At 32.0% G+C, this 23,076-nt stretch overlaps 2 protein-coding genes across 2 annotated transcripts; one reads left to right on the forward strand and one right to left on the reverse strand.

The window, feature by feature from the left end:
* Positions 1-6,944: 6,944 nt before the first annotated feature.
* LOC144835462 (ryncolin-4-like) lies at positions 6,945-12,996 on the reverse strand. Its single transcript, XM_078690546.1, has 5 exons — positions 12,948-12,996; positions 10,898-11,139; positions 10,333-10,455; positions 9,754-10,018; positions 6,945-7,347 (listed from the first exon to the last, which is right to left on the reverse strand). The coding sequence occupies exons 1-5, from the start codon at positions 12,994-12,996 to the stop codon at positions 7,124-7,126; spliced, it is 903 nt and encodes a 300-aa protein (XP_078546672.1). The 3' UTR covers positions 6,945-7,123.
* Positions 12,997-15,637: 2,641 nt separating this feature from the next.
* Positions 15,638-22,745, forward strand: LOC144836311 (density-regulated protein-like). The gene is made up of 6 exons (XM_078691571.1): positions 15,638-15,718; positions 17,912-17,990; positions 18,586-18,741; positions 19,031-19,147; positions 19,708-19,844; positions 21,062-22,745. Exons 2-6 carry the CDS (start codon positions 17,936-17,938, stop codon positions 21,101-21,103), a joined length of 507 nt encoding a protein of 168 aa, XP_078547697.1. The 5' UTR covers positions 15,638-15,718; positions 17,912-17,935; the 3' UTR covers positions 21,104-22,745.
* Positions 22,746-23,076: the final 331 nt, after the last annotated feature.

Raw genomic sequence — 23,076 nt, forward strand, 5'->3', positions numbered from 1 at the left:
TACTACTCTTCCAATTTCATAATAAACAGCTCCCAATTACGTTTGACACTTACTTTCAAACAATTGAATCAACACATAATTATGATACCAAGAATAAAAAAAACTATACCACTGTACTTAACAGAACCAAAATAGGACAACAGAGTATATGCTATAGGGGTATCAAGACATGGAATAGCCTTGAAAACTCAGTAAGAGAAATCAAGAGTATAGGACTATTTAAAAAAACAATTCATACTTATCTCCTCAAAAAATATTCTAATACCAAAAATCACAACGTATTATGAACAAAATATTTATCATTATCGATTTTTTTTTAATGAATGATCTATTCTGGTCATATATTTGAAATTGTTATTAAATGTATAATAATATTTTTTTTTTATTCAACTGTCATTTATGATTTTTGCTTATTGTCCCTATTGTTTACATATGTATTTACTTATTGTTATTGTTTTTATTGTAATTTTATTTATTTATTTATTTTTTTCCAATTTTTAAATGTTACATAGGACATCACATTTTAAAGCTTTGCTTATAGTGATGCCCGATTCAATCAATCGATATATATTTTTTGCCTATAACCATGTTCATCTGTAGGCCGTTGCCAATATACAGTAATCTTACTAAACCACTATCTGCTACTTTTAATACTTACAATATTATATGTTTTCATCTTTTCCATTGATTGTAAACCTCTAATTAAACTTTTCAGTATTTTATTATTCAACTTCTGTTTCCAATAATAGTCAATATAAACAATTAATTTTTATTATTATCATTACTGTAAATAATCATTATATATATTTTATAATTAATATTTATATTGGTTTTGTTTTTTGTAAAAATCTACTGTAATATTATATCTTATTATGGTTACCATTATAACAAATGTATGATTGATTGAATAAAGTTCACATATATAAAGAAAAAGTGTGAGGCTGCGAAAGTGTGATTTTAGGCATAGAATATGATGATTGATGAAATGATGCCACGCACATCATTTCCAAAAGTACGAGGCACGTGGTTTTTAGCAACGCACAGACTTCTCTCTGCCATTTCGGAGCATATGTTGTGATTACCAATCGTCTGGACTCGATCGTCCAACAATCAACATATTCTAGGCCTAGCCCTAACCTAGAGGCTTATGTAGAAAATATTTTAATCAATGTTTTATAATAATTATTGCTGTATTCATACAATATTTCTTTAGTAGAACGAGCGATTTTCATTATTGTCCACGTACTAGGCCTAGTCTACATCATCAATTTCTTTGATTTCCTCCTCTGCATCGCACTTTTGATAAAGGATAATAATGCCTCGCATTTGTTTGTGGTTGATTCAAAACGATGCCTCGCACTGTTATAACCCATCATCAACCCTACTGCAAAGCATAACATTCATAATATTTACCACCGGCAAATATATAATATTCGTTCGTAGTTTCTATTTTTAATAAAATATGGTTTTAAAAAAGCGCACGCATCATATTAGTTGTAAGAATAATAACGGCTTTAAAAAAAAGCTTAATATCTATCAATCAATACGAGCATTGTTATCAATTACTTGTTCGGTTTACTGTGTTATGATTAGATAGCATACAATATCTAATAATAACAGAAATCACACTATCTACCATGTCCATAAATTGCGGGAGTATAAATCAATACAGCAAGGATGTTTTCCTAAAATTTAAAAAAGAAGGATGTTGTGCTGATTTTATTGTATTTATCAAACGTGCTCTTTGAAAATGTAACTTATGTCAGTTTTCTAAATAAAGTATTTGTTTATATCTGAGATAACGAAGTTCATTCATAAGATAGAAAGAACTGGTTTGATAAATAAATCAATTCTTAACAACTCCTAAAATTATTAAAAGATTATACAATGCTCTATTTTTATCACATATTGACTATTGTTCAACAGTCTGGGGTACTGGTTCAAACGCCCATATTTTAAAATTGGAAAGGGTACAAAATAGAGCTGCACGATTAATACTAGGTGCTGATATTCGAACTCCTGTAAGACAAATGCATTATGATTTAGGTTGGCTAACAATTAAGACAAGAATTGAATATCATACAATTTGTACAATATTTAGATGTTTACAAGAATCTGTACCTTCATACTTATGTGATGTTTTGCAATATATTAGTAGTGTACACAATATTCCAACCAGAAACTATGAAAATAATCTGTTGTATTTGCCCAGATGTAACCTCGAAATATACAAACGTAGTTTTGTTTATTATGGAAGTTCACTCTGGAATGGCCTACCTTATGAATTAAGAAAACAAAACAATTATAACCGTTTTAAATCACTTGTTAAGATTCATTTATTGTTGCCGGTGGTCTAGGATGGTTGCAGTGAATATATTAAAATATGGTATAAAAGTTATAATAATAATGAGAACATGCATTGAAGTTTAGTTTTAGTTTAAGTTTAGTTTAAGTTGTTTTAAAATTATGTTTAAATGTGTTGTAGGGCCCCTCGGAAGAGCAGTTTTATTTTATTACTGAGAGGGCTACCCTACTGAAAGAAAACGAAATAAAATAAAATAAAATAAAATAAACTATCTGAATGAATGCTAGTGCTCTTTACTTAGTTATCTTTACTCGTTATCAAGCCTATAATTTATCAATTTTACCCATCGAGTTATTCATTTAAACATACAGATTTGAATGTTGAAAATAACTTCAATCGTATAGCTCATAAAGAGAAAAAACAGTATAGTATTGAATCTTTTATAATGATACGACAAGTTATGCAGAATAATGCTTACAATCATACAAAATCAATTAAAAAAATGAACACGATTAAACTGACTAATCCTAGTGTCATTGCAATTTGATAACAGAATTGATACCAATTATTATATTATGAAAAAGAAATAATGACAAAGGTATACCTGCAGCCGGTTATAGAGAGGGAGAAAGTTATACCAATTCGAAGGTTGTACTTTCCAGATGACGTCATCTCATGTATATTGTCATTTCCCAGCCAGAACTCACCGCACACATTTCAATGTGTAGGCCTAAAGATAACCTAAAGGAAGTATGTATTTGAACCATCGAAGCACGCTTACATATAAAAGCACCTATATTCGGGGCAAATCTTTAACCTAAATTCGCTTTAGCCTAATCATCAATACATAATTATCTAACTCAACTTAATTAGTATGCCTATTGGTTTTCAATTGCTGGTACAATTTAGTATGGAAAGTATGAACCCACTTTCTAAAGCATTGAGAAAAAGATTTGCTGAAAAGTCCTTAATACGAATACGAAAACTAAACTAAAAACTCTAAATACGTCCTATAAAAACCTACGTCCTTACCGAACTGTATACATACGCTCTTGAAATTGCCCAGATGGCTCTCGATTACAGGAACTTTGGCGTTACAACTGGAAATTGTAAAAATGAACACAGAGCGAATGAATAGGCCTACAGTCAAACACGATGTAATCTGTGGCCATTATAATTGCCATCATGAGAATTGTAAAATGAAAAATCAACTTTAGACTTGAATTGTCTATTGCGTGGTATCGGCCTGCCACATTCCTGTCTCATTATTTTATGATGGAGTCGTATCTTCATATTCATAAAATTCGTATCAAACATGGATTGTTTTCTTACAACAACGTCTTGCAATGGAATATTATGTATAATATTTATATATTTGTTGTACACTACTCATACATCTACTGGTATTATTAGCATTTTCATCCAATCCAATCTCCCAGATATAATTCAGATGATTTTGATGTGACGTCATAGAGAAATGATTGACATTGCCTCCTACTAAAATATTAGAGTAAAGGTTTAAGAAATATGTAAATCCTAGTATTAAAACACATTCTTATTCACATTCCTTTAAATGAAATTAGATAATTATTTTGTCCCGATTAGAAACTAAAAGTAAAGTATTGTTCCATGTACCAAGGTAGACTTTTTGGTTCTAACGTTTTTTTCAGCAAAGACCTACTGTACGGTATATAAAAACAAACACATCAGAGTCAAACTTATGTGGAGTTTAATAAGCTCAAAATACATATTCAACAAAAATTTCCAGATAAATAGAAATATTTATAAAATTCAAATTCAATATTGCACAATATTAAAGCCCCCTTCCCTACAATTTGTGACGTTTTGTAAAAATAATACATATATATTACTTAAAAAACATTAAACCATGTCATTCCTTGTCTTAAATGTACGGTTTTATGGTAAATTATGATAAAAAGTGAGAAACAATGCACTACCTAAGTAGCTCGCGGCGATCGACCTCTCGTGGACGGCCTTAGGCCTAGCCTAGCTAGGCTTAGTTTTGTAGGCCTAGCTGGTAAACATCGGTAACGTACGAACATCGTACGCTAGCTATATACCTAGCCTGAAGTCGTATAGTTGCTGCATTAATTGTCTTTCTATTTTTGCCAGACTCCGTTGATACAAATTGGGGAAAACCCGGTATTTTCGCTGAAAAGTTAGGAGTCTTCCATTTGTTTTGGCCTCACGATCGATCGAAAAGTGGGCGAATTACAGGTGAAAAACAAAAATATCAATCCGCGCGCAATGCATTTTGGGATTTATAGCGGGCCGCTATAATTATTAGAATCGACTTATTTTTCACATTTTTAACCGTTTAAAGACGAAAAAAGTTATCGCAATAGGACCATATAGTATTATTTTTACATTAAATATAGTTTGTGATCTTAAATTAGATCTAAAAAACGTAGGGAAGGGGGCTTTAAGCTATAAAAATAGCATAACATAATATGTAGGCCTAATCATTAATTTATTGAAAAAAAATGAAAATACCACAAAAGAAGCTAAAGATTGCAACACATAAAATATAATCATTAATTGTCAGAAACTATTATATACACGAAAATTGACTAATTGCGGAAAATATGAATAGAAGAAGATAATTAAATTATCATTAATAGGGGCCTATATATACAGACATACAAAATGTGCAAATTAAAAATAGAAATATTTATAAAATTCAATATAGCTCACGATATTGTGATTTAATGAAATAAAAGAAAATTGCAATATTAAGAAATCAACAAGTTTATTTCGATATTAGATTTAGGCCTAGATATTTAATACTTTTAATGATTTCATGGTAACTATAATAGATTGGAACCTTTCTATGTTTTCATTGATAATAAAAGGTCATAACAAAACAGTAACATTTTTATAGCTTATAATTTTAATAGACTAATTGAAAAAGAAAAACAAGGTAGGACATTACAGTGTGTTTCAATATACTATCGATTGTAAATCAAACGATTTAATTTTCTTGTCCTTAAGTTTATAGAGACGGAATATTTTTTTTCATTCTTCATGTTTTATGTTTAAAACATGTGATAAGCCTATCACATCTCCAATACAATCACTGTATATGTTATGCGCCTACTTTTAATGGTTTTCAGATAGACCAATTGCTGCAATTCTTCTGAGTGCTACATGATTCCTTCAAAAAGATAAGAATGAACTTACTGCCTTGCATTACCGAGGTTTTAAGCAATAACCTTGATCATTTTGTTTACCGGCTTATGCCTAATATAAGACATCGGTGAAAGAAACATTCGATTAAAATAAAAATTTCCATGGAGAGGTCGTAGGACCGAGGCATATGACAGAACACGGACATTGTCTATTTACAAACTACAGAAAAATATCTTTGGAGACTCTTTAGACTTGCTAAAAGAGAAAGGGAAATCCCCCTTTTTAATCGGTGAGGAGCAAAGATCTTATATCTACCTTTGGTGAGGAGCTCTACGCGTGTGTATTTAATAATAATAATAATATTTATTTGAAACAACACTTTTTGAACAGTGGCACACATGCGTAGATGGTGCGTCCATACCAATTACAAAATTTAATTCAAAAACAATGGAAAATAAAAATGATGAAATGATGAAATGAAATTAAAATAAAACATATTTGAGATAACGACATACAATTTGACTCGACCCTATTCCAAAACTTATTTTCAAACTAAAACTACACTAATACAACTACTAATTTTGCAACATCAATGGAAAAGAAAACACTTTTTTTAAATAAAACAGTTCAAAGTTGTAATACAATTGCATTTCTTAGTTTCCAAGACGGCTTGTGTACATTTTACAATAACTGTCAAACACAGCATAAATATCGTGAGAATTTTTATGAAATAACGTGCTTCCTAGGACATATTGAACCTTAATAGATAGGTCACCAGAAATAAAATTAACCCAAGTATCTACACAATTATTGCAATAAGATTACGATAAAGTGTTTGCAATTCTTCAATTCTAATACAATGTAACTTAATACTACAAATAAACAGGACATTTTTAACATCTTCTTCACCTGACCCACAAACCTTACACTTATCATTTAGATTATCAATGTTCCACTTATTTGTAATTTTTCCAAGTGGTAAAGTGTTTGAACGAAGTTTAAATTTATATAATTGTTGTGATATAGGCCTAGCCTACATTTTTCAGTTACTGTAATTTATTTGTTCACTAACTGAACAAACTAACTAGCGGAGTATGATTAACATCCTTAATAACTCATATTAATTCATTATGTATATGAATATACATGAGGAAATACAACTTAGCATTATGAACTAAACGGTATAACACGGTATTACGGTTTATTGTATAGGCCCAACTGCAGTTTTTTGGTGGTTGACGTTGATCTTTACAATACGCTAAACAAATAAAGACGTGTTCAATTTTAGAGTGTTGCATAAACTGTAAACAAAATTAATTAAAACGAAGCAGAGTCAGGTGTGAAATATGTTATAATGAAATATTATATGGAAAATTATATGTAGAAAATTATATATTAAGATGATCTTATAATGAAGAAGAAAAATATTGCATGGGCTGTCAGTATTAACACATTTTTGTTGATAAACATTTTTGTTTGTTTTTGGCATATTCAAAGTCTGATTTTATTCATCTTAACTTGTTTGTGTTTTTGTGAGTCAAAACATCTTTAAACATGAGTAATAGTCACGATTCATTTTCATTTCGGCCCAACTCAGGCCCAGATTTTAATCATCTTAATTTGTTTGTGTTTTTGTGAGTCAAAACATCTTTAAACATGATATGAGTACTAGTCACGCTTCATTTTCATTTCGGCCCAACTCAGGGCCAGATGATCTCTAGTGTTAGTAAAACAGTTAAATGAGTTCCCATACTCTCCATTTAAATGACATGAGAAACAACTTCGAAACCACCAGGCGCCTTTAAATTGCTTGGCACATTCGTCATTCCTGTCATCATTATCTCTGTCACGTGTCGAAAAACATTGCCCTGGACCATGCTCCAATACATCAACTAAAAAATAATAGTAAATAAATAAATTTGAATATAGTTATAATGAAATAAATATTACATACTTTCCTAAATTTGGTTAGAAACAAAGTAACGTGTTTTCTTATACAGTATATAAAATAAATGTTTTGAGTTGAGGGTGAAAATATTTCACGAATTGAAAGATTTCTCTATTGAATTCTATTGAACTTTTCAACAAATGAAATATTCTTTCCATTCAATATACTTAATATATAAACAAGAAATATTTCTTACAAAAAACGCCGCCCGACATTTTAAAATTAATCATTGTTCTTTTGATTAATTTATGATTAATTATTAAAAAGATGTCCTTTAATCGCAACGAAACATACAAATCACAGATAGTTCTTTAATTATGAATCACATGCCCATTTTTTCACTAGTTAATTGTATACACAGCATTTGAAAGAAGACATGTGTACCTTTACAACAATGTATTATTTGCCAACAAATATCAATCTACTAATTAAAAAATGGCATTTAAAAATGGTCAATGTTGAACTTTAATGTGCTGTATCCTGTGTGTGTGTGACCTCAACTTGAACGGTTGTAGGCATGCAACTGAATACCCTCTAGAGACAACGTGTGTGGTACAAGTGATTACATTATATAGACCCATGCTTACATTATATTTAAGATTTAACGCCTAAGACGCATGACCCCTCCAATTATGGACCAGGCCATTCCTCATCCAATCGGTGTACACACACTGTACAGCCTAAATGGACGCCGGGGATGTCCATGACTGACTGACGGCTGCGGCTGGCTGCCAAAGTCAGCCGTAGACATCAGGAGCGAGAACTCTGAAATCCGACGGTGGTCCAAATTGGAGGAGTACACTGCATCATGGAGTTATTTTGCTTGATCTCACTTTGTATTTTTTCTTTTTCTGTCTCAAAATGTCTTTTTTTGTAATTGTAATGCGTCCGTCTATGTTTTATGTTTTATGCTTAGGGACTACAAAGACAAGCCACTTTGGCTTCTGTGTGTCTTGACCATCTGTTGATGTTGAATAAATGTTGTTATTACTTACTTAAAAGAAGTGAAAATTCTTCCACAATCTGTTTATTCGCGTCAACCAATCAAAGGGCAAGAATCCAAAATCGTTCAACAGTGAGCCCTCATAGACTCTCTTTTCCCAGACGTTTTTTGGGTCCAGCAGCTGGGACCTATAAATTATAGTAAAGTTTGCAAATTCGCAAAACTGTCGGCTTAGATACTAAAACTACCGCTATGAAACAACTTATTAATGAATATGTCCTCATGGGACATAGCTGACTAGAGCAGCGGCGCGAAAACATTAATTATTTTATTACTCTTGTGTATTAGTTCAAAAGCATGGGCCTAGTATAGTCTAAAACTGTATTTGTGTAGAAGGCTAGGCCACTGTCCTATGTCTTCCTTCTTGGAGAAAATAGGGACTTTTAGATTTTCACGTCCGCTATGTTGACCTCTACCCTATTACGTCATTTTTAAGATATGCGCTTGTGGTAGGCGCCTGATACGTTGACTGAGCGCTTGTTCAGTGGCATTTTTACGTTCTCTCTCTGTGTGTACCAGTGAACCTATGACGTCATAACACTGCAAAAGTTTACCAAAAATCATGGCCGAGAATCTCGCGATGATTTTCTGAGAATGTAGTAAAGTGAATTTCAGTCAAAATATATTTGCAAACTGTGAATTATTGATTTTTATTGGTTATTTTAAATAAAACATTTAATAATACAGGTTGTGGCCTGGGTCTTATCACTAGGACGCCAGCCTTCGTTCAGAAAATTAAGGATCTCGGATAGGCCTAAGCCCATGTACTTTCAACGGCCCAGCGCGGTGGAATAGCACCACAGTGAGCGCTATTATAGAGATTACAAGGTCAGATCCGAAGGTCATTACGTCATACGTTCACTACTGACACGTCAATGTATGTCCACTTAATCTAAAAGTTCTTATATCTATCGACGAGAACAGTAGACTACAACCCATGTAGACGTGACTGTCATGTGCACGTTCACTTAATCTAAAACTCCCCAACTTGCATTTCTTTAAACCAAAAGCTGAACGTGAACCATTATTATAAATATCACTTTCCGCTAAAGGTAGAACTGATTTCAAACGGCACGTGATGCAAGGTGTATAGGCATAATATAATGATATATTCTAATTTTGACTTGTAATCAATATAATGAAAATAATCCTATACTGTCAGCAAGATTCTTCAATACATTATAGATTACATTAAAATACAATACGGGTGTAAACCTAACGTTCAGCCACTTTCATGGGATGAATAATAATAATATGGGTTTTTTTTCATATTCCATTCTACTTAACTTTTATTGAAAGTTAGTTAATAGTGCAGGCTTAATTAATAATAACAATCTCTGCATTTACCAGTGTTGCTATTTCTTAGATTTCCAAGTTCCAAAGTGTAGTCGTCACTTTCATTCCTGATTCTGAAGGATTCGTATACTGTATAGTATGTTTCACCAGAATCCGTTTTCATATCAATTCGAAGGTTGTACTTTCCAGATGACGTCATCTCATGTATATTGTCATTCCCCAACCAGAACTCACCGCAAACATTTCCAAAACCATGTTTATACTCCTCCCAATAACGATAAAAATCTATTGAATTATCTTCACGTCGTTGGAAAACCTAAAATATACAATAGTTCTTGTATCTCTGTTTAAAGAATTTGGACCACAGCACAATTGAAAGAGGTTACACTCGGTATCAATTGCGGATCGTGTTACTAGCAACTATTAATAATTATGTAAATAATACAAATTGTAACTATGTTCAAAATAATGTTTGTCCCAACTCTGACGAAGCCCATTTGAACTACAAAACTAATATACCTGTGAATATTGCATTGCAAGGTTTGAAATTATTGGACGAATTGAATGAATAAAATAATGGTTAAATCCAATTGACTATATACAATTGATAAACATGTTGAATAACTTTACCGTCCATCCTCCTCCATCAGTGTCCATATCACAGTATACAAGCAATCCGTTTCTACCACTTTTGGCAATTGGGTATACTCCACTTTTTCTTGACGTTTTCAAAATATCCTGGCAATCCTTCACCTAAATTAAATAAAAATACGGCAATAAAAGGCGGTTGATGAGACACGTAAATTAACTCTTAATCGTATGCCTACGATAGTAAACATTTTAATTTTTCTCATTTATTTTGTTTTAAAATTTTTTTTCAATATGAAAAAATAAGTATTTAATTATTGCTCGATGGCTTGACTCCACAATACACAATTTGTTGAAAATGTCAATATCTGATAGTAATTATGTGGGAGAATTTTCCTACAACCCCCACTAGTTTTGTGCAAACCGAGGTGCACATGAGTTCCTGTCATGACTATGGTTAATTGAAGTTTTTTTCTTTTAATGAGATATTCAAATCAAAGTGTAAAAAAAACATTAACTTAAGGAGTGATAGGGACGACCGAACTAACTACGTCATGCGAATTATCAAAGCTTCTTTATTAACTACTCCCTTGGAGAAAATACGTACATTTGTTCGAAGTGAGTATACACCCTTATCTCCAGTGTTTCCGAATCTCAAACTGCCAGATAATTCACATGATTTTGATGTGACGTCATAGCGAAATGATTGACAGTCAGGATTAAGACTCAGACACAACACAGAACATAGAGTTGCACTTCTTGTTCTAGTAGAAAACGCCAATTCAGTTCCTTCTGATTTTTGCAGATCATAATGTTTCTTGAAAATTGTAGATCGAATACAGGATTTACCTATTTTAAATAATAGTTAACGTGAAATATAACAATAAAAGAAATAATAACAAAGAGAAACACACTGTTTTAGTATTAGATTTTTTTACGGAAATAAAATAATTATTTTGTTCCGAAAATACCGTAAATTTAAAGTATTATTCAATGTACGTAATTCCATGTAAGTCGGAAGTTTAGCTCTTCATAAAAACCATCTAGCAAACATTTAAGAGGCAAACTTAGGTGGAAATAAAGGCTCAAAATATTTATTCATAAAAAGTTCAATTAAGTGAGTTTTTCAACAATACTGCCCCACCAAGGCGAAGGAAGTATGGGACAAGTTTGTACCATTATGTAAGCGCTATAAATCAGAAAGCAGTATTATGGCTATCTTATGGAAGTATCTTTTTCCAAGCCATTGATTAAACTAATTTATTTATTGCAGAATTTAATCCTAAATTAAAAAAGATTCTAAGCAAAATACCAACAAATGTTTTAATTTATGATTGTTTGCATTTGTTTTCATAGAATATTATTACATCAATAAATACAAATGTTATATGTTATAATTATAATAAAATAAAAGGTGACAGACATCGTAGATATTAGTACTGGATAATGACAATGTTCAATTGAATATAGGCCTGTATTTAGGTTAAAATATATTAAGTTAAAGTAGAATTATAAAATGAAACCGCACAGAATTTTAAACGACTACGAGGGATGTACAACACGCTTTTCAAAATTTGTCTATTAATCTTTTTCCATTAAGAATAATGCAAGATCTTTAGTAAATGTTAAAGTTTTAGTTGATAAGATGGAAATATAGGCCTAAATGACGTAAAGATTTTAAATTACCAATATTAATTACCATTTTTTTTATCAAATCCCATAATTAGGCCTACAGATATAAGAAAATAACGAAAAATAATATAATAGCAAGATTGATTAAATTATCTTTTAGAATGAATAAAAACAGTGGTTAACTCCACAACAAAGGGGGGAAAAAGAACGTAAGACCTAAATATCACCCGTTTTATATGACAATAAAAGTGTTTCGCCCTACCTGAAGTTGTGATTGGGGTAATAATAATACTGTGCATTACAAAGATAGCGATTATACGAGTAAATCCGTAAACCATTTTGAAAAATAATGCTTCTTCTTCTTTTTCTATTATCGTACTTCAACAAACGATCATTTATCTGCTGTCAAGCGAAATTTGCTGACTATCATTGGCAAAGATTTAAAATAACAGACGCTTTATAAAATTGTTTTTACTGTATATAGTCATAAATTTTGCGAGCGCGTCATTAATCCAGCTTTTAGTATATTAATCTTAGTATCAAAACAATTATCGTGCAATGTACGTTATCATTTGCTTTTATGAGTTCATCTAAGGAAGTCACCAGTACTAAAGTATAACGAAAATAAATGAGAGTTATAAATGCGCTGATTGAAGAAATTAGTAGGATTTGGTAGCCACACTTTCTTTTTGATTTAGCACAATCGAAATATTAATTTTAGTTTTTTATTCAAGACTATTTTGGTGTTCCTTTAGAAGGACCGGCGAATAGTTTTTTCTTTCTTTCCAACAAAAAAAAACTGTCACAGAAAAGAATATGTTATTTTAAGGAAATTAATTTCACTATTTTTTTTTTGTATAAGTTATTTTTAAATTCTACATATTTTTATAATAATAATAAAGAGATATAATAAAAAAAAAACAGCATTTTCAACATAATACTTAGACAATTAAAAAAACAAGATATGCTATTATACAGTCTTTTTAATAATAGGCCTATATCGATTGTAAAATAAACGATTTTACTTTCTCGTTCCTTAAGTTTATAGAAACGAATAATTTTGTCCTTATTCATGTTTACAACTGGGACAATCCGCGGTTTGTATGTCTGTGAAGTTGGTTTATTCAAATTCAAATATTTTTTTAAAAACATATTTTAATAACAATAATTTGAGTAATAACTGTCTAATGGAGTTGTTATTTCATCAACATGTTAGCCTGGACTTCCTCTATTTCTTCCGGTCAAAGTGCAATAACATTTTATGCATTTACGCCCTCTGCGGCTAATAAATAACTAGCTTTTACGAACGTTATAACACTTGACCTACTATCATTTTCAAAATATTTTAGTATGGATCGTTAACCTTTAAAGATGTATTGTCTCCCAAAACATGAAAAATGAAGATTAATTAAATCAAACTTTGAATAGGTTATTTTGTGGTTTTAATAAAGTGAATCACTTCTGTAGAAAAAAAACTGAAAAAATAATGTTTCACTTATAAAATAACATGATAAATGGTTAAATTCAACCAAAAATCTATTTACTGGCAGCCAATTTGACCATTAATTTTGCTTTAAATTCCAGTTTTTTCAGGAAAATAATTTTTTTTTCGATCCAATTTTTGGTCGAAGTCAATAACTATTATGTGACATTAAAATGGCATATTCAACAACAAAAAAATTTAAAAAAATTATTTTTCAGGGGGCAATACATCTTTAACCTACTCTACCATTTGCAATCCGAAAGCCGTTCGATTAGTTTAACTACGCCTTTTAATTACTGTTTGCAGATTGCTTTTAACTTTTCGTTAGCTTTACTGCCCGTTATTTAACGCTGTCTTTCCAGGAGCATTTATTATGCCAACCAAGATGGGGATCAGTCAGGGGTGAATCAGAATGGTCTGTCTCCTGCGCGAGACCCACCTTCGGTTGCTTGGGGAAAAACGCCACTCTTGTTGGACATTTATTTTGTATCGGTTTTTGTTTCGTTCAAATGTTTTATATTCATCTCACTTTTTTCATATTGTAAGTCAATACTTATACAATTAATGATAACAAGCAATACTATGTTCATACTCTTAGCTCATTTGATTTAGCAATTGTTGAATACATACAATTCTGTCAAAATTTGATCTTACCTAAAACGAATATTTAATAATAATAAGCATTGGCTCACAAAAGATGTAAGAAAGGAATTACTATAATTGCATCCAAAAAACAAAATCAACGAGATGGAAAAGAAAAAGATTCAAAAATGTGTAAATAAGAAAATCAAAGCATGTAAAAAAGAATATAGAGAAAAAATTGAGAACAAATTCAAATGTCGGGACACCCGTTAGGCCTGGAATGGAGTTAGGACAATTACTGGCAGGTATGGGGAAGAAAAATAATGAAATAGTTTCAAACCAAATGATTTTAATATTTTTTATTCTAGATTTGATGAAATAAATTTTCAATGTGAAATGACTGCATCTGCTGAAGGGTTTGAAAATGAAATAATGATAAAAGTGCAATAAAAATTGATGTAGATGATGTTAAGAAACATATGGAAAGTGTAAATGTTAGTAAAGCAAAGGGTCCGGACGGTGTATCAGGGCGTTTGATTATATCATGTGCCTCTCAGCTTTCACCAATAATAAGCCAGCTTTTCCAGTGTTCGCTGAACACGGAGGTGGTACTTAATCTATGGAAGGTCTCTGAGATAATACCTGTTCCGAAAATGTGTAACCCTAAAATCATTAACGACTTCAGACCAGTGGCATTAACATCTGTTCTAATGAAGATTCTTGAGAAGATTGTTAGAAATCAACTAATATCTTAATGTAGTGATTTTATGGATAATAACCAATTTGCATATCAATGTAATAGAGGGGTCGATGATGCTATTATAACCTTGTTAGACCTGGTGGTTTCACATTTAAATAAGAAGGGGACCTATAGCTATAGGTTGGTAAAAATAAATGGTTTATTGGCATTTTGTGGAATTTATGGAAAAAATATAACAACTTTGCGAGTAATTTGCGACCAAAACTATCACCTTTTGACTAGTGGTTGATGTTATGGTCATTTTGTTGAGTTGGTCAGAAAGGGGGTTTCCGTTGACTTCTGGAAAATGTGTCCATTAGAGTGTATAGAAATATGGGTCTTCTGAGTATTTTGACACCAATTATAATATTCCAATACATGTTATGTAATGTCCTAATTTTGACCATGTTGACCATTTTGCCAAGCATCCCGAAATTTATTTATTTATTTTTTAATTTGAAAGAGAAAAGAGACTTTGATCATTTCTAAAACCACAGGCTAAAATTCCTAAAAAATGAATTGTGAACAAATTAAATCTTTACTTTAAAATTCTAACGTTATAGTTTTAAGACATGTACATTCATAACTTTGATCTTGAACTTACGTAATGAAACGTGTTTTGAACATGCAAATGAAGAAATAGCCTACGGTTTTGTAATAATATATTTCTTTATCCAACGTTGATACCCCTTGTACATTAACATGCAAATAAAGACATTATTTATTCCAGGTTTATAATACACAAACATGGACCAATACATTTATATGACCATCGTATAACATTGCCTTGATCTTATTGTTTCGTCTGAATGTGTGTTTGAGCTTCAACAACTTTTTGAAATATCGGGTTTTTTAAAATAAATAATTGATATGAAATTATTTAAAAAGACACGTAGCAAATTGCGTGCCATACTTTTAAATTGACGTCCCATAGGTTGTGCCACAAAAAACACAATTCATCATTATCAGCAAAAGATAATTTAGATTTTCAGGTAATAAACAAGTCAAACCCAATTTTTGTAATTCAGTAATCTATAACTATTGCGGAATGATGTGTTTTTTAAACTGTGTCGATTTGATGACGAATCATCAAATTGCTAGGCCTAGGGGTAGGCTAGGCCTAGGCCTAGGCTAGGGCAGGCCCTACCTAGCTAGCTCGAGTGTAGGCCTAGCCTAGGCCTAGCTAGGCTATTTATATAGAGGCCCAGTACGGTCTGTAAGTAGGCTAGCTGACCATAGCTAGACCGGGTCTAGTAGGCCTAGGCCAGGCTCTAGCTAGATATAGGCTATTCCTTTTAGTAGGCCAAGGGCTAGGCTTAGGTAGGTGAACAGATTGTCGGATCCGATCAGAGGATGAATTTTAGGTTATTGTATATTGGGCCTTATTAACCTGTCCTAGGCTAGGATCTAGCCTATATAATAGCCGCTGCTACTGCAGTTTCGCACCTAAAACTGGGCATAAGATTTTGTTGTGGTTTACGAAGATCACATTTTATTTTTATTGCAATCAATCTACAAATTCTGTTGATCGGTGTCTTGTCATAGAATGAAGTTCTGACATCTGATCTGATTGGTCGATTATTGCCGTTCCAAGTTACTGTACCCCGGCTGGAGTAAAATATATTGCCACTGTATTATGTATAGTAAATGGAAAGTCAGCTAAATACTTAATAACTTATTGAGAGAATTTTTTTCTTTAAAATATTATTAACAATCCTTAAAGACCCATTCCCTACAATTTGTGACGTTTTGTAATTTTAAATAATGCATAAATATTACTTTAAAAACATTAAACCAGGTCATTCCTTGTCTTAAATGTATGTTATAGTGTTGTTGCATTAATTTTCTTTTTGTTTTTGCCAGACTCCCTTGATACAAATTGGGGGAAACTTTGAATTACAGAAGAAAAACAAAAATATCAATCCGCGCTCAATGCATGTTGGGATTTATAGCGGGCTGTTAAAATTATTAGAATTAACCGTATAAAGACGAAAAAAGTTATCTCAATTTGACCAATGTTATATTATTTATTTTTACATTAAATTAGTTTTTGACCTTAAATTAGATCTGAAAAATGTAGGCAATGCCGGTACTTTAATTGGTATAAAGAAATTTAAACTCTATCATGTCAATAATAACTTAAATTTGACAAACTATGAATACACTATAGGCTACTTCTTGCAAGTTTCACTCCAGTCAGAATGAGTAAGTATGTCATATTCAACCATCACCGACCAACAGCATCGGGCCACCGCCTCTCAGAACATACAATAACAAAAAAAGGGAATAAAAGATAAAACATAAATACAAAAGCATGGGAGTTTTAAAAAAAAGTTATCAATAGCTAACGCTACGGGAGCCTTGAAAACTCATCCATGTCATACATTTTTTGTCGCATGCAACGTGACTCTACAGCTCACTATGTGGTCATTCGGTTGGGTGGTTTGTAGACACTGACTTGAGCATGCGACTGCAGCTTATTTGTACTGTATTGTAAAAGATATGCTAATGGCTAGGGAAACGTGATACCATATCAAAGTTTCTGTTTAGCGGCTTGGTGTGTAAAGGAAATTTGTTGTCTGGGGAATAGACCATACTGTACAACCTGTATCTCCTTTACTACATCACTTTGAGCAGCCTGCTGGTCAAAAAAAGTCAATGGTAAACTTTGTATTGATACACCACTGGAGGGAATGTTATTTACTGTGCTATTTGCAACCAGAAGATTCAGGATGGTACCATATTTTTAGATACTTTTTAAAACAAAATCTGTTGCTTAGTTAGTCCTGGTTCTTACCCAGTTGCTTAGTAATGGTACTTTAGGCCACTTGCAATGACCAAAACACACTTCACATGGGTTTCTAAACTATCTGTGTTGCTCAGACAAACTGTCACTGCTACTAAAGTGTATTTAAAGGCATCTTTCTCTGTCCCAAACTGAACATGTAAACAATTTCTGACCACAATTTGGGAACATCAAACATCATTATTTATCCTAACACATCACTGTTGTTAGATGCATATTGCTTTAAAATAATGGTATTTTAAAAAGGTATAACTAAACTTGTGTCTCTTTTATTATGTTTTGCATCACAAACCTGAGTCGTGCCCATGAACATTGCTTTAGAGATGGCAACAATTTACAATATTTTTCAAATATTTAATCAATTGTTTTTATTTTTTAGAATAATTATAGCTAATAAATAAAGATGGCAGACGTAGAAGCAGAAATTTCTTATCCATTAGAAGTTGTATACTGTGGATGTGAGTGCTGTTCTCAATTATTTATTGTATGCTATAGTATAAAAATAATGAATGTTTAAGAGTGCATGCAATGGGCCAAATACTTTGTGAAACATTTCATCTTTCACGGAATAAAATTGCATTGCACAAATACAAAATTTTTTCATTCATTTTTTTCACACCTACTGTACTCTTAACGAACATTTTTTTTTTAAATGGTGGATTTTCGACTGCGCAGTTAACAACCTTGCGTCACACTCTGACGTAAGAGTTAAGTAGTATGTCTATTGAACATCATGTGACCCACAATCCTCCAATCAAATAAGAATCTGTTCAGGTGTATTATAATCCTATCTTAATACCATTATATGCACATAGATTAACAAGTGGGGATTTTTTAGGCCTATTATAAATGCTATATTGAAATAAAGAATGAAAATGTAGATAAAAATGTACATATAATGTTTAAAAAAAAAATTATAACTTCTAAAGTTTTGTAGAGTACCTTTAAGTTTAAATGTTAAACAAGTTCAATCTGTCATGTCATAATATTAAAGCTGAATTGGATTTTTTTTGTTTGTTTAATAATCTTCTTTTTTTATTGTAATGATTATAGATTGTACCATGCAACCTGAATTGTGTGAATACGGTCCTGAATATGAAAAGTGTAAAGACTGGTTGCAGGAGAACTTCCCAGACATGTTTGAATCTATGATGTCGCTGAATGATGGAGATGCAGAGGGTGGTGAAAAGAAGAAAAAACAAAAACGAGGTCAGTCAAATATAGAAGGGATGATCATATCCCAGCATTTCAACTTTCAATCCCCTTTCCCGTCCATTGTAAGTCTTGAGTTTAAATGTATGTTTATTGAAATGTGCTTACCTTCAAATCCCAAGGTCTAGGGTTCAATCCTGGAAAATTGTAATTCACGATTTATTTACGGTACAGCTAGAAATTACTTCAAAAGTTTCTGCTCCGTTTATGTGAGGTACCCCACGTTTCCGCTCTATGGATGTCAGGTACTCCACTAAGTATATTATTTATTTTTTATTTTTCAAAGGAGGAAAAGGAGTTTTAAAAACCAAAAAGAAAGCAGAACCACAGACTATTACAATACGCCGACAACAAAGAAACAAAAAGAAAACCGTTACAATTATAAAAGGTCTTGTCACGCATGGTAAGATTTGTAGCAGCTCTTTATTGATTTTATATTTGTGAATAAAGAACACATAATGTAATGGAAAAAACATAAAGTTAGATTATTTTTTAGAAAGTTTAATTAAAGGATCCATATTAGGGCATACATTTCTGCTGTTAATATAAACTATAAATCTATTTAACTGATAATAATCAAAAAGCGGAAATGAGCATCGTCAAATTAAGCCTTTTTTTTTTTAAAGTGGTGCTACAGAACTTTTTCATAAAATTATGAGATAGGAATTTTACTGATTTTCAATTATTCAAAAACCCTAACCACATAACTCTTTCTAATTAAAATAGTATATTCCTGTGTAAAATTGATTGGTCCTTCAATTTATATACTTTTTTCTATAAGGAAAGTACTTACTAATTTTCATAAATATCAGTTTCGGTGAATTTGCTATCTTATAACATTACAAGAAATGTTATAATAACCAATGCATTCTATTAGTGGCAGGTTTCCTGCTGTCAAATGTGACTGGAAATAAATATATAGTGCCATTACTAAAAAACCTGAAATGAATTATTTTTCTATAGGAATTGAACTACCTGCGGCGGCAAAACGTTTCTCACAGAAGTTTTCCTGTGGCTCATCTGTAACTGGTGAGGATGAGATCATTATACAGGGTGATGTCACAGATGATCTCATAGACCTTCTAGAAGAAAAATACAAGGTAATCTTATTCAGTCTAATTCAATGTGATTTGTCAATCTTGAATGAATAATGCTGAGGTTGTGAGGCAGCCCACTAAATCAAAACCCTTTTATTTAGGTGTATTCTGTAACTGGTCTATTCCCACTGCACGCATCGTGGAGTTTGGGGAGCTAGATCTGTTGATTATCTGCACAAAACAGCCTATGCAGACAGATAAACAATCAACGCCTACTGCTTGACTAATAATGCAGAAGTTTCTTTAATATATCAGTCTGTTTAAATTTTCGTTACATGCCTGATTTAGTAATCTGGTATGATGGTACATGTGATCAAGGTAATATAGATTGGCTAGAGGGCAGACTCCAATGTTATCACAGTTAGAAAAATGATTCGATTTATAGAGAACGAACCAACAAGATGGCGGCAATTGGATACGCCACTACGCAGTCACGCACTACTACACATGTGTTGTACGATATGCCTCGCAGCCTGTTGAGCGTATAAACACATTCTATATGATTATGATCTTGTATACTAGAAATTATTTATTCCATTGTGATTAACAATATATTTGATTTTATAAAAAAGCAAAAATATTTGTGATTTATGTGGTCTTAATTTATTATTTTAAATTTATATTTTTAAATTTCCAGTCAGGAGTCACCGCTCTAGCCTATCTATATAATCATTTTCCATAGCCTCTGCACATTTTCCTCACTAAAATGATTAGTATTTTTGACTATTTGCATATTTATAAAAAACCACTAGTGAGTGACAATGCCTGTACCACCAGTCAAGAAAGAAACAGGAAATATAGCTCTTTCTAATGCACTTTGACTTTAGGAACTTTCATAAGTGCAAATTCTGTAAAATGAAGGTACTATCAAAGGTTATTTCCAGCATATTGTGCACACCCTTATACCTATTTAAAAAGATTTTTATTTTTTGTTTTTAGGCCAAGGATTACCAATAGTAAACTAATCACTGTCCTATCAGATATAGGTGGTAATCCCCCTGATACAGGGGCTATTTAATGAACTACTGTAATTCACAGGGGTAAGCCCCTACTTGTTTCAAATGTTGAACTGGGTTCTTTAAAGTGCACACAGGAAAACTGTGTACACTGGACCTACAGTTATAGTCTTTATCCGAAACTTGTCTTATTTATTATGTCATTGGCATTATATATGTTTTTCATTAAGATTCAATGTTATGAATTCATTTCTTTTCTTTTAGATTAATGAGGAATTCATTGAAGATTTAGGAATGAAAAAGTGAAGTCAACATTAATTTAAATGGATGAGACGTGTTGAGTGCTGTACTGAGCCACACCCATTACCATATATGGACAAATATTCAACAAGAAACATCCATCTAAAATTGCTTAACACCAGACTGCAATATAATTCAAAATGACATCAACAACTAAACCAGAAGATGAAAAATAACACAGTGCTGTTTGTGTACTGATTTTCATATTTTGGGATCATCATTATACAGAAAATACAAAAATATAACCAGAAAGCAATAAAATTCAAAATGGCATCCATAACAACTCAATAAGAAGATGGAAAATATGAAAGATAACACAGTGTTTTACTTATTTTTATTATTTTGACTTGTCAAAAGTAAAAATATGTCTTATTGGTTTTTACAACAAATAGAATTCAGTACACCCATAATATCCTTTCATACTTTACATACTGTATGATTTAGTAAAGTTCCACTGGCCAGTAACATTAATGACGGGTATTTAAAAACTCCCAGTGACTGATTAATGGCCAGTAAAATTGAAGTCGGGGTTTAGCAAAGACAACCCATTGTTAAGCTTTGAAACCGTGTGCAAAATGTCACATTTATGCTAAAAACTCACATTTGTGCAAACTTAGGTTGTGAAAACTAGGTTTGTACAAATTTGCAAATCATTTTCTCCACAAAAAATCTAATTAAAATAAAAATAACATCTTTTCTTCTCAATAATCGATCAATACTCAAATATTCAAACCAATAATGTACTTTACCAGTTTAAATGCATCATTTTTTAAAACATAGAACTGAGTGTTGAGTTGTAAAATTAGTAAAAAGTCATGTGTTCATAATTCTCTCCCCTCCCCCACTCTCAATCCGCAGGTCCAACATGTGCATTTTTTGCCAAGTGTAAGCAAGGCAATCTAACAAGCGTGACGTAAGGCTGAGCTCCGGAGATCTGTGGCTACAACGACACGATCAGAATATGTACATTGTATTGACAGGGAGGAGTGAAATTACAATTTCACTCTACACTGATTGTATAGTACTGGTGGTATTTGTCGCAGCCAGACATAAGATCAAAGGAGTGTTACGAGTTCCTATCTTGGCAAAGCGAGCTCAGTGTCCTGTTTTTAGATTACCTTCGTGTAAAATATTGTTTTGTCCAGGTATAGACAAGGAAACTAAACAATCTACTTGCGATTAAAAACTGATTGTAATTTCCTGAATTGAATACATTTCACAATGTGTTTTCAAGAATTGCCAAGCAATGGTGCTGCTAAAAATAGAACATTTTGTAGATTGTTTCTATATACTGTAGTATGCCTACTACTATAGTACAGAAAATCACATTTATTTACGAAAAATACATAATCAACCGTTGTTTTACACTATGGTCGTTAGTGAAGAAAAAACCTAATAAGGTGAATTGAAAACGAGAAACAAAAAATATAACTGAAAATGAAAATAAATACAAGAAAACTCTTGATGCCTGACTACGCGGGCACAAAATTAATTTGGAAGAATTTTGGATTTGTTGAAATATTTTCAACTAAATTTGAATAAAAATGTACTTTTCGCATCTGTAAACTGTTATCTGGTATGGTATGGAATAGAATTCTGATATATATTATTTTGTACTACTATTAAAATTAAAAACACTTTGGCAAAATGGGAACTACGCAGTTATTAGGCCTACCATATCTCTAACTTGTGCGAATAGTTCGCCAACTTACCCAGGTAAATAACTAAATATTGGTTCTCACTTAAATGCAACGACGTAGACACCACGCGTGTGAGTTGACTTGTACAGTACATGCTTTGTCCCCGCGCTACAGACGCAACAAGGACGTATAGCACAACGCAAGTGAATTGACCAATCTCAGGCGATGGATTATTCTTATACTCACTTGTCATTGGTCAACTTGCTTATTGTGCTGCGTTTTAACGTCCATGCGTTGCGTCTTTAATGCTGCAGCTTGGTTCCCACTAGGACGCATCGC

This window comes from Antedon bifida, chromosome 2 (assembly GCF_963402885.1).
Source record: "Antedon bifida chromosome 2, ecAntBifi1.1, whole genome shotgun sequence".
NCBI classification, from domain to species: Eukaryota; Metazoa; Echinodermata; class Crinoidea; order Comatulida; family Antedonidae; genus Antedon; species Antedon bifida.